The 12,500-nt window shown below is 46.3% G+C and overlaps 2 protein-coding genes across 2 annotated transcripts in view; one reads left to right on the plus strand and one right to left on the minus strand.

Annotated features, from left to right (window-relative positions):
• myo1ea (myosin IEa) overlaps positions 1-1,424 on the plus strand; it is a 138,739-nt gene extending 137,315 nt beyond the window's left edge. Inside the window, exon 30 of the mRNA XM_063189731.1 lies at positions 1-1,424. This exon is cut by the window's left edge and continues 1,317 nt beyond it. The gene's annotated coding sequence lies outside the window, so the exon portion shown is untranslated.
• Positions 1,425-4,267: 2,843 nt separating this feature from the next.
• On the minus strand, positions 4,268-11,684 carry ccnb2 (cyclin B2). Its single transcript, XM_063189582.1, has 8 exons — positions 11,573-11,684; positions 10,927-11,049; positions 9,615-9,941; positions 8,354-8,511; positions 7,306-7,543; positions 5,783-5,923; positions 5,108-5,218; positions 4,268-4,617 (listed from the first exon to the last, which is right to left on the minus strand). The coding sequence occupies exons 1-8, from the start codon at positions 11,582-11,584 to the stop codon at positions 4,510-4,512; spliced, it is 1,218 nt and encodes a 405-aa protein (XP_063045652.1). The 5' UTR covers positions 11,585-11,684; the 3' UTR covers positions 4,268-4,509.
• Between the last annotated feature and the right edge of the window lie 816 nt (positions 11,685-12,500).

Here is a 12,500-nt window from a genome sequence, read left to right on the forward strand (position 1 = left end):
ACACACACACACACTGCTCCTCAAATGGGCTATGAGTGTTTTATTCCTTTGATTTTATTTCCCGCTTGTTGTTTTGGCCTGAGCAGCTAGTCTCACCAGCAGAGTAGCAGTAGCCGCGGTTACGGTCGCTACGGTAATGGTATCTATTGTTACGATCGCTACGGTAATGGTATATCTATGGTTACAGTCGCTACGGTAACGGTTACGGTAGCTATGGTAGCGCTGTTGTCACCAGCAGAGGAAGATTAGCCATTGTTGCTGTCCATCACCTCATAGCCTTGTACTGACGCGTGTGTGAGCGTGAGCGTGTGTGTATGTGTACTGAAATGTGTGCGTGCATGCATGTGTGAGAAAAGCACTTTACCCTGGAGCCTGTAGGGGGTGCTGTGGTCCGCTAGAGGTCACGGCTCCTTCTCATGCTACCCACGATGCCAAAGAGGAAGTGCTCTTCACCGAAAGGAAGTGGCTGTTGCTCGTCAGACATGTTGTTTACAGTGAAATGACAATCAATACAATTAGACTTTGTTTATGTACAATCAGGCTTTGTTTATGTACAAATAGACTTTGGTTATTTTGTTTATTTCTGTCTCTCTAATGAAGGAGAACCTCTCTTGCTGTCTGCTTTGAAGGCTACGTGATGAAGGATATTTATGTAATTATCACAGTAGCTGCTGAAGGATGTTTCTGTAATAATCACAGTAACTACTCCACGACCACAGAGACACAGATGGGTATGTACGTGTCCAAAGAGAGTACACTCTAAGGGCTGACACTGTCACAATGAAGGCCGTAATAAAATGACAGGTGTTTCAGTTGCATTGTAACCCCTGTATGGCTTTGGTAACGTCGACTATACGGTGCGGCGCGGTCATCAGACTATACGGTGCAGCGCGGTCATCATTCATCCACAATCTCTCCCTCCTTCCTTCCTGTGCTGCGGTTGAAAGGTCCACTGGTGTAGTCGCCTGCTCTGATTGGACGAATGGTGTAACGACCTGCTCTGATTGGACCAATGGTGTGACAACCTGCTCTGATTAGACCAATGGTGTAGTCACCTGCTCTGATTGGACCAATGGTGTGACGACCTGCTCTGATTGGACCAATGGTGTAACGACCTGCTCTGATTGGACCAATGGTGTGACGACCTGCTCTGATTGGACCAATGGTGTAGTCGCCTGCTCTGATTGGACCAATGGTGTAACGACCTGCTCTGATTGGACCAATGGTGTAGCTGCTGCGGCAGGTGTAGCAGGGTCCTGATTGGCCAAATGTCTTGCGTTGTGTAACGGCGTCTGCTGCGTTGTGTAACGGCGTCTGCTGCCACTGTGTTGTATGAAGCCGATTCTGGTGCAATAGCAGGAATATATTGATTTTAATTTGTAATGAAGTTTTTAATAAATAAAGACAATGCTGTTCATTTCTAACTTGAGTGTGGCGTTTGTTTTTTTTATCATGTGTATAATAGATTGGTGATATACATTCTATGATGTGTATGCATGAAGGAGAGAAGAAGAGACATTACTGTACACCAGCGGTTCCCAAACTTTTTCAACAGCGACCCCCTTTTAGACTTTGGAATATTTTCACGACCCCCCAGCCACCATAGTCTTAGCCTAGCAATCAGTGGTGTAGTCTACGTAGCACGCGGCTATACGGAGTACACCCACTTTTAAATTTAAGTATTCCCACTTAAAATAGATTGATCCATTGTTTTGAATAGCACAAATATATACAGTATACCCACTTCAAAAAATGCTCAAATATACAGTATACCCACCACAAAAAAGTAGACTACACCACTGCTAGCAATGGATTTCTAGCAATACAGGAAGTGGCCAAACTAATAATGGACAATCTAGCGATATTAATGGTCTTTTTTGACAATTGATATTACTAGATTTTACATTAATAGTTTGTCCGCTAATGCTAGAAATCCACAGGACAGTAAATACATCCAAAAATACTGAATCAAACCAAGATATCGCAAAACACGCCCACTCAATGCAAAAGCGTGTGCTCAAGTTGGGTCTCCTAAGGGGGCGTTGTCCCCTACTTCTTCTTCTCTTTTGGAGGTGTTTGCGCAAGACGTGCGCTACCGCCATCTACAGCGCTAAGGGGACTTCATTGATTCTCAACCTCAGGACTCCGAAGGTCTCCTAACCGAAGGTCTCCTAAGGGGGCGTTCACCCGACATAAAGTGGATACCGGAAAAGAAACAAAATGACGCTTCTTCTTACATCCACTTTCTTTGATACATCTATTAACCAAGTGAATACAAATCCCTTTTGCCTGCGACCCCCCTTCAGGACATCCGCAAACCAGTATTCACCCTTGACCTACCACACACACACACACACACACACACACACACACACACACACACACACACACGCACGCACGCACGCACACACACACACACCTGTCTGTATCCATATAGCAGCACAGTACTGATATGGTGCTTGCATACTGCATGCACATTAGTAGTATGGAATGCTGAGAAGTTCAGAATCAGAATCTTTGACCATGATGTCAAGGACGAAAAGATACTTGTTGAAGATGCATTCCAACTGCAGCATTCTTAGAATGAATCAGATGGCAGGTGATTATTTGAAGCAAGGAACCACTGGAACCTACGCACCCACCACATCAAGTTCAAAGGTGCAGTACCTCCACTGAAAGAAGGTGATTATTTGAGACACAGCTGAGAACACTAGAGATGCGCAGGCTAGAGACAAGTCCTGGCTGACCACCTCAAGACACTTACACCACAGCTGCAGACTAGACAGGTCCTGGCTGACCACCTCAAGACACTTACACCACCGCTGCAGGCCACATTATTATATTAGAATATCATGAAAAAGTTGATTTATTTCCATAATTCCATCAATAATGTCAGTTAGACTGTCATGAATTATAGATTTATTGCCCACATTTTGAACTATTCCAATCATTTATTTTTTTTAAACCTATTTTGGCCTTCCAGCCCCCCCAAAAAAACTCATTAGAATATTGTAATGAAATCGCCATTTTCTTCCGCAAAGAAATATGAGTCACATCAAATTGGTTGAAATGTGTTACTTTTTACATAAGAATGTTCAATACTTGGTTAGGACTTTATCTTGATAACTGCCAGCTGTCCGAAACGTTACATTAAAAAAAAGAGCAACGGGAGCTTGGTGTCGCAGGCTTTTCACTTTTCCACACTTCTATACAACTTGAAGATTTCCATGCTAGAGGCCATCGAGCACCAAGTCAAGTGAGCATTTTACTACAGCGAGTGAAGTACTTTTTTCTCCTATATATTTTAGAGAATGAGTACGATTTCAAAGTTAAAAATGTTTCCATTTGAGTACAATTTTTCCCACCTCTGCACTATGGCTTTTAGGTCCCGCTACAGCTGCTTTTAACAGTACACTCCTCAAGAGCGTTACACCACGAGGGAGGGTTAAATGAGGCTCAAACACACAGGTGCAAAGCGAGAGAGCCCATGGAGGAAAAGGGGAAAACACTTAAAAATAAAACACTAAAAAGGGTAGTTACTTTTACTTGTAGATTTAGATACTTTAGTTTGGAGTCCAAGATTTAAGCAAAGTCAGTACTGTCTGTACTTTGTGATGCAAGAGATGGAGGACTAATTAAAAAGAGCGTTTTACTTAATTACATGAAGTGAAGTACTTTTCCTCCTGTACATTTTAAATGCCTTGAGTAGGATTTCTGCAAAGTCTCCTTTTAGTTTCCCACAGTAGAATACGGCCGCTTTCAACAGTACATTACTGAAGACCCTTCCAGCACCAGTGGAGCTTTAAATGAGGCTCAAAAACACAGGCAAGTTACACATGAAGATTTAATTCAGAATAAAATACAAAATCACAAACACAGAAGCTGCACATCAAGAGAATGTCAAGTCTGGACAGATCAGCTGAGGGAGACACCAACTACTATAGACCTGAGGGGTATACCTTAGACAGTGAGATGATTTACCACTTAAACTTCCTCTTTTCCTCCTGAACCAGCTTAGTACAGGCCAGCACAGCCAGGCAACCGTCAGATCTAACTAACACGTATTTACACAGACACACAGTCAACAGCAAGGGACTCAGCCCATGCCAACTCCACCACACAGGAGAAACAGCCATGATCATCGGATAGAATAACAGAACAAGAAACCCTGAGGTCATTGGTTGAAGTAAGAACGATTGTTTAAGAAGGGGGTTGTCCAATCAGCAGTGACAATTTGGTCAGAAAAATCAGTGTGTGACAACTGAAGTAAAGCAAGGCCTTTTATTGAAGGTAAAAGTTGTAAAAATCATGTCAAAACCACTATATACATACATAAAACTACTTATTAGAATAAAAAAAAGAATACATTTTTAAAACTTCAGCAGCAGGACCGGCCCCTCAGCAGTGTCGCTGGGGACAGATTAAAGTGCAAGAGGAGCCCAAACTCTGGGAGCGGGATCAGTTGGCCAACAGGGATGCTGCCAAGACCCCACAACTCTGAGCGTGAGTTCAGTTGGCCAGCAGCGAGGCTGCCAGGTCCTTAATGGTGGCCGACTTGAGCTGCGGTAGCTGGCTAATACCCATTAGCTTGCTGCTAGCATACTTATTCTTCACCGCCTGGGGAAACACAAACACACAACTCAGGAAAACAGTGCCAACAGTTAGACACAATTTGGCAGAGCTTTTGAAGACAGTGATGGGCAAAAAGAACTCATTAGTATACAAACCAGTGCCACATATTGCGAATGACTGTTTTACCAGTACCAATTCAGCCAGGCGATTGGCTGATTCAATGATAACCTGGTTGAATTGGCACAGGTAAAACCACACAGGTCATTTGGAATATGCAGCACTGGATCGTATCTAATGAAGCCATTTTGCACATCAGACATCTCTGTAGTTCTGCAACAGTTCTGCCAAGTGGCACACAAGTCAGGAAACTGCATCAAAAAGCCTGCTGCATGGCAGTTGTGGCTAATAGAATTGGCAAGTAATATACCAAGTTATATAGCGCATTATAAAAAGGTGTGCGTGTGTGTGTTTATAGCGTACCAGGTGTTTGGTGAGGCCCTCGTGTGTGTGTGTGTGTGAGAGAGAGAGAGCGTACCAGGTGTTTGGTGAGGCCCTCGTTGACCTTGACGACGTTCTTGGCCATGTGCTTCATGATGGGCAGCAGGTGGGCGTTGTCATAGCAACTGTAGTGCTGCTGGGTGGCCGTCTGCAGAGGATAACAAGAGGATTAAAAAAAAAAAAAAAAACAACATTTAAAAATCAACCCATTCAGTCTGGAGAGAAGAACACCCAATGAGGTGTAAACAGCAGCACAAGGGAACTGGAAACTAAAACTTGGGCATCCTGCAGTCTCCCACCCCCATGACTAGAGGCCAGGGCTGGACAAATTAAACAGCTGCACCTGCCCAATAACCAGGAACAGCTCAGTGTCCTCACAGAATAACTGGGAATATTGAAGTGCCCTCACCGAGTAACTAGGGATATGAAGGTGTCCTCACCTAACTAGGAATATTAAAATGTCCTCACAGTAACTGGGAATATTAAAATGACCTTACCGAATCACTAGGGACGTTAAATATTCCTAGTTACTCAGTGAGGAAATATTAAGTGTCCTCACCGAATAACTGGGAATATTAAGTGTCCTCACCGAATAACTGGGAATATTAAAGTGTCCTCACCGAATAACTGGGAATATTAAGTGTCCTCACCGAATAACTGGGAATATTAAAGTGTCCTCACCCAATAACTGAGGATATGAAAGTGTCCTCACCCATTCCTGTTCGTCGATGACGAGTTGTGAGAGGCAGGAGGCCGCGGCGGCCAGCTCTGAGGGCCGGTAGTGGACCATGTCATAGTCCACCAGGGACAGCTCCAACAGGTACTTAGCCAGCGTGTGCTTAGCAATGTCAAACTGGAGGAGAGGGGAGAGAGGAGTTAGGGTGTGCTTAGCAATGTCAAACTTGAGAAGAGGAGAGAAGAGGAGAGGAGAGAGAAGTTAGCCAGGGTGTGTTTAGCAATGTCAAACTAGAGGAGAGAGGAGAGGAGAGAGAAGTTAGCCAGGGCGTGCTTAGCAATGTCAAACTGGAGGAGAGGGGAGGAGAGGAGTTAGGGTGTGCTTAGCAATGTCAAACTGGAGGAGAGGGGAGAGAAGGGGGGGGAGAGAGAACAGGTATTTAGCCAGGGCGTGCTTAGCAATGTCAAACTGGAGGAGAGGGGAGGAGAGGAGTTAGGGTGTGCTTAGCAATGTCAAACTGGAGGAGAGGAGAGAGAAGTTAGCCAGGGTGTGTTTAGCAATGTCAAACTAGAGGAGGGAACAGGTATTTAGCCAGGGTGTGCTGCCAGCCTCAGATGCTCTCCTCAGGAAGTGTAGCGGGCGGCTAAGTACTGCGTGTGTGGCCCAGTAACGCGCGTGTGTGTGTGTGCTACTCACGTTGCCAGCTTTAGACGCCCTCCTCAGGAAGTGCAGTGGTAGCGGGCGTCCCAGTAACGTGTGTGTGTGTGTGTGCTACTCACGTTGCCAGCTTTAGACGCCCTCCTCAGGAAGTGCAGTGGTAGTGGGCGTCCCAGTAACGTGTGTGTGTGTGTGTGTGTGTGTGTGTGAGAGAGAGAGACTCACGTTGCCAGCTTTAGACGCCCTCCTGAGGAAGTGCAGTGGTAGTGGGCGTCCCAGTAACGTGTGTGTGTGTGTGTGTGTGTGTGTGTGTGTGTGTGAGAGAGAGAGACTCACGTTGCCAGCTTTAGACGCCCTCCTGAGGAAGTGCAGTGGTAGTGGGCGTACCAGTAACGTGTGTGTGTGTGTGTGTGTGTGTGTGTGTTTGTGTGTTTTACTCACTTTGCCAGCTTTAGACGCCCTCCTGAGGAAGTGCAGTGGTAGTGGGCGTACCAGTAACGTGTGTGTGTGTGTGTGTGTGTGTGTGTGTGTGTGTGTGTGTGTGCGCGCGTTACTCACTTTGCCAGCTTTAGACGCCCTCCTGAGGAAGTGCAGTGGTAGTGGGCGTACCAGTAACGTGTGTGTGTGTGTGTTACTCACGTTGCCAGCTTTAGAGGCCCTCCGCAGGAAGTGCAGTGGTAGCGGGCGTCCCAGTAACGTGTGTGTGTGTGTTACTCACGTTGCCAGCCTTAGAGGCCCTCCGCAGGAAGTGTAATGGTAGTGGGCGTCCCAGTAACGTGTGTGTGTGTGTTACTCACATTGCCAGCTTTAGAGGCCCTCCTCAGGAAGTGCAGTGGTAGCGGGCACGTGTGTGTGTGTGTGTGTGTGGCCCAGTAACATGTGTGTGTGTGTGTGTTACTCACATTGCCAGCTTTAGACGCCCTCCTCAGGAAGTGCAGTGGTAGTGGGCGTCCCAGTTGGAAGTTGAGCGTCCTCAACATCAGCATCTCCATCTGGCGTATCTGCGGGCGGCTGAAGGCGTTGTCCGTGATGTAGGCGAAGTCCCCCACCTCGGGGGCGTACATCTCCTCGTACTTGGAGGCCAGCAGCATCGCCGTCACCCCCACCAACTGCAGCTTACGCCGAGACACCGCCTCCTCCTGGACCGGAAGGGGATTACAACAAACAAGTGTTTGTGAGGTGCGAGCAAAGAGTAGGACGATTCAAGCAAAGAATCTTCTAGTAGAGTAAGAGATGTTAAAACCCGCCCACCCAATGCAAAGGAGTGTGCTCAAAATTCGGTCTCCTAAGGGGTGTTCTCCCTTCTCTTTTTGAGGCGTTTGCACAAGACGTGCGCTACCGCCATCTACAGCGCTAAGCGGACTCCATTTATTCTCAACCTGAAGACTCCGAAGGTCTCCTAATCGAAGGTCTCCTGACGGTAGGGACACATACACGCGAATTTGCGAACTTTGCCATTCATTCCTACGAGAGGCGATGGCAAGCGAAAGCAAGCGAACAGGAGCGAAGCGAAGTTATTAAAGAAAGTTTGTTATGCAAATGAAGAGTGAATTCGCCTGCCGCCGCCCAATCAAATCAACAACACAACTGCCATTCCATTTGATTCGCCGCGACGACCTGATGACGGTTGGATTTCGCCCTCTCTTCGCCTTCTATGTGTCCCTACCGTAAAGGGGCGTTCACCCGACATAAAGTGGATAGCGGAAAAGAACCCTCCTGATTTCTCCCTCATATACTATTCTGATTCAAGGGTGTGCATCTCCTGGATCCATGTGATGTCATATGAACACCCCTTCAGGAGATCTGAACTTGAGAATGAATGGAGTTCCTATGGCACTGTAGATTATTCAAGGCGTCACCGAAGGTCACAAAGAGAAGGAGGGGACAAAATCTGCACATGTTATGGCATCGAATGGAGATGTTGCTCTGCGTTTGTGTGTGTGCGTGTGTTGCAGGTATCGGTCCAGGATGGCTACAGTCATGTAGAGAGTCTCCGGCAGCAGCTGGAATCTGGCGTGCACCTGGATCAGCCAATCAATGAGCAGCGCTCTCATGCGCTCGTTGATGTCATAGCCGGCCATGTACTTGGCTCTGATTGGCTGCTGCTCCTGGAAGGAGGAGGAAGAGGGACACATTAGGATGAACATAAAATGGCAGCCACAAACAGAAACAATGTTATTACCATTATCCAAACTCCAATCCTCCCTTGTGCTTTTGGCCTCATGAGAGGTGCAAGAGGGGAAGTGTAATTCAAAGGTAATTTCCTCATTTGCAATCGGGATGTTGAGTGGGGAAAACTAAAAAAGTCCCCCAGAAGTAAGGGCTCGTCTGACAGCGGGTAAACTACAGCACTTTCTCCAGAGGCAAAGCATCACGCCACAAGCACAGGAGTTTAGATAATTTACTGTACCCCGGTCCCACTGGTCTCTGGCAGTTTACCTTGACTGGAAAGGCCCATTAAAGGGGTATGCCACTATTTTGGGGCTTACTACAGTTGAAATCGTTGGCTGGGGTTTATAAAGGTGGTAAAGTGTCTTATTTTTCATGTTAAGCGTTGTCTTGCTGTAAGACAAGTAAAAAGAAGGAATATGTCGCTAAGCTAGTGAAAGTCAATGTATCCGTGTAGCATGCTCCCCCACACAATAACACCTGGGAAGTACCACAGAACAGGGAAAAGGATGCCTCCTGTACTTGGCTGTGGCTAGTAACGATCAGTCTCACTAGCCACTTTGAGAGGTGTGACAAATGACAGTAGTTGCATCAATGGCTTGTATTTAAAGGCAAGGGGGGGGGGGGGGGGGGGGGGGGGGGGGGGGGGGGGGGGGGGGGGTGGGGGGGGGGGGGGGGGGGTTGGGGGGGGGGGGGGGGGGGGGGGGGGGGGGGGAGAAGAAAAAACCCAAATGGCTGGTGACTCGGAAAACCACAAGTCAGCTGCCGGTGAGCAATTTGTTTTTGATCAAGCCCATACACATACACAGGAGTGTCTGACACACAGCAGGAGAGTGTGTACCTCTAGCGAGCGCAGGTAGGTGTAGAGGTCCTTGACACCTGGTGTGTGTGTGTGTGTGTGTGTCTACCTCTAGCGAGCGCAGGTAGGTGTAGACGTCCTTGACACCTGGTGTGTGTGTGTGTGTCTACCTCTAGCGAGCGCAGGTAGGTGTAGACGTCCTTGACACCTGGTGTGTGTGTGTGTGTGTGTGTGTGTGTGTACCTCTAGCGATCGCAGGTAGGTGTAGATATCCTTGACGTATTCGGAGCAGAGTTGGGGCTGGTCCGCGTCGCCCTCGTCGATGTCCTCGATCAGCGCCTCCGAGAAGGCCTGGCATAGCTCCTCCTCTTCCTCCTCCACCTCACGCATGCTCACGTCCTGCACCGGGCTCATCGCCAGGGGCAACGGCGGCACCACCGCCACAGGCACCTCGGCCACCTCTGGAGCGGGCGCGGGGGCAGGCACTACAGGTGCTGGGGCTGGGGCCCTCTCCTTGGGCCGCACGGCAGCTGGCTGAACTGCCGGCACGCTGGGTTTGGACTCGGCCTTCTGTGGAAGACACACGGGAGAATGACGAGTCATGAATCGATGCAGTAGATCGTGAAAATAAGCATCTCAATGCATCGTGATGACGATGTGGAAGAACACAAGGAAACACGCATTTAAAATCAGCGCTTCCAACCAGGGTACTATTCAAAGAACACAGCCAAGTTAACCTTTAGGAAAACCTGCTAAGCGATAGTCCACAGGTGTCATTTAGCTAATAAAATGAGGACTCCAGGCTCTTCTATTAGATGATTTACCTCTACTAATTCAACCTGGTTTACTACTACTTGACGAGGGGCTTGGAATATCCCTGGGGTACTCAAACACACTGCAGAGGGTACTCAGGAAATGTAATAAATGTATAAAATAGCTGTATTGGGATAGGAGGAGCTAGAGTATGAGTGAGGGGGGTACTCAACTCATGGCACTACAAAAATGCTTAAGGGCTACATGATCTCAAAGGTTTGGAAACACTGAATAACTCAGTAATGCTGTAATACTGTTCACTAAGGAGTGCAAACAAAGCAGTAACTACAGTGGGCACATTGAAAATCACAGCACATGACCAATGACTGGGAGTCATTCATGGCCCAGTTTCTTTAAAAAAAAAAAAAAAAAAAGTGTACAAGTAGATAGCTGCAAAGGGGCAAAGTCAGTTTTTCCCTCACCGATAAGACATGAAGTGAGTGAATGGGAGCATGTGTGGAGTCAGATAACACAACATGGATTCCCACCAGAGTAGCAGGATAAAGGCAAAGGGCAGCAACTGCATACATTGTCAAAACTGAGTTAAGACTAGAACATTATTTGTGAGAACGCCTTATGGTCCAATGTGTCCCGTTTTAGAGATTGTATGCCATGTCAAATGTGCAGCAACTACAATATCCAACCTAAAACCAGTACTTTAAAGGCATATTTCTGAGCTTCATTGTTGGCGTACTGCACTCAGCCTTTGTAGGGCAGAATGGGCAGTAGTTTCATGCGTTACCTTTCCCAGAGCATGCCCCGTCCTGGCGTTGATGGGGACATTGGAGAGTTCGCTGAGCACGGGCCTTCGCTCGGCCCCAGCAGTGGCCTTGGTCCGGGTGGTGATGTGACGCAGGGTGTTTCGCTGTGCAACAAAAGGCAAGCTTGATAAGTACACTACTACGGAAACAAACGCTAACAGCTGCTCGAGTAGGTAGCCTACAGAAAAACGCTACAACGTGCAATGCAGTGAGGCTGCGCTTTCGATCACAACGACGACACAAAACGTTTGGAAGGTCACAATCACAAATCTAACCAATGGAAGAACTTCACACCAAAAAAAATAACCTTCACCTAGGACGATAGACTGTTTAATCACTGTAAATCAAGACTGGGTCGATACGCCTTCAATAAACAATATAATTACAGACGAACACGGAGGCAATAGTTATTATTAGGCTTGGCTATAGAAAGTTTAAATCGACGGGGACGGAATGAAACAATCTGGCTTTGACCAAAGCGCACCATTTTCAGATGCCTTGGAGCGAGCCAAAACAACGCGGTGCGAGGCAACAAACAGCTTAAAATGCTAGTTATTACTCGTAAACATCAATGGAATTAGCTTCGGATTACAATATATTGTGCAAAAGCATAACCAAGGTACTTACACGCACTTCCATGATCTCACAAGGCCTTTAAAAATGAAGCAAGCGAAGCAAAAAAAAGCAGACTTCGATTCAGTAAACTGGAGATGGCGTCCCTGTTATTCAAATAGTGCTCCCTTGACGCTGATTGGTGATAGCGTCTTGGAAGGCGCTTGTTGATTGGTTACCAGAGAATGTTCAACGTGCGTTCGTTACCACAATCGTGCACTTATTAAATGCATTTTATGCACAAATACTTGCACTTAAAATGTCTCACTCTCTCTCCCCCAATGCTCAATTCAACACAGCCTAGGTAACAACATAAAGGATGAAAAAGAATGGAAAATGTACGCCTCTAATGTTGTGGACAGGGTCCGCGTCAAGAATTCTGGGAAATTGTGTTTCTATCGACAGAAATGGAAGGCAACCAGGTGGTAGACGAAGGTAGACGTTTCAGAGACATTCTTATAAGGACATTTATTGTGTATTTGATTCAAAACGAATGTATTAATGTATTAAGATTATCTAAGGTACTTACGCCAAACGTGACAATAGGCAGCAAAATAACAAATGAAATCCTTAGGGCCTAATACTTGTAAAATTGCCACCGTCCAAGACTAAACCAGCAACAAAAAAGTTTAGAAACCTATATATATACATATATATTATATATATATATATATATTATATATATATATATATATATATATATATATATATATTATATAAACAAATGTTGTTGTGTTTGCATATTAAAATAGTTATTAAGTTATTTTGTTTGGTCTTGTAATGTACGGTAATGCAATGAAAAGGCATTGTTATTATTCCAAAGGATCACGTATGGTGTTTGAACACAAGAGGGCGCAATTTGACTGATTATGGATAACTGATTTGACATCACTTCGCAATGTTGTAAATGTGTCTTCTCAAATCCAAACCCCGAGCTCACGCA

This window comes from Engraulis encrasicolus, chromosome 23 (genome assembly GCF_034702125.1).
Source record: "Engraulis encrasicolus isolate BLACKSEA-1 chromosome 23, IST_EnEncr_1.0, whole genome shotgun sequence".
NCBI classification, from domain to species: domain Eukaryota; kingdom Metazoa; phylum Chordata; class Actinopteri; order Clupeiformes; family Engraulidae; genus Engraulis; species Engraulis encrasicolus.

What these genes read in the sequence shown, in the direction of transcription:
- ccnb2 (XM_063189582.1), bottom strand. An exon ending in ATCCTGGACCGATACCTGCA is followed by an intron (nt 7,544 to 8,353) that starts ACACACGCACAC and finishes CCTTCCGGTCCA; the next exon opens with GGAGGAGGCGGTGTCTCGGC. An exon ending in TCATCGACGAACAGGAATGG is followed by an intron (nt 5,219 to 5,782) that starts GTGAGGACACTT and finishes TATCCTCTGCAG; the next exon opens with ACGGCCACCCAGCAGCACTA.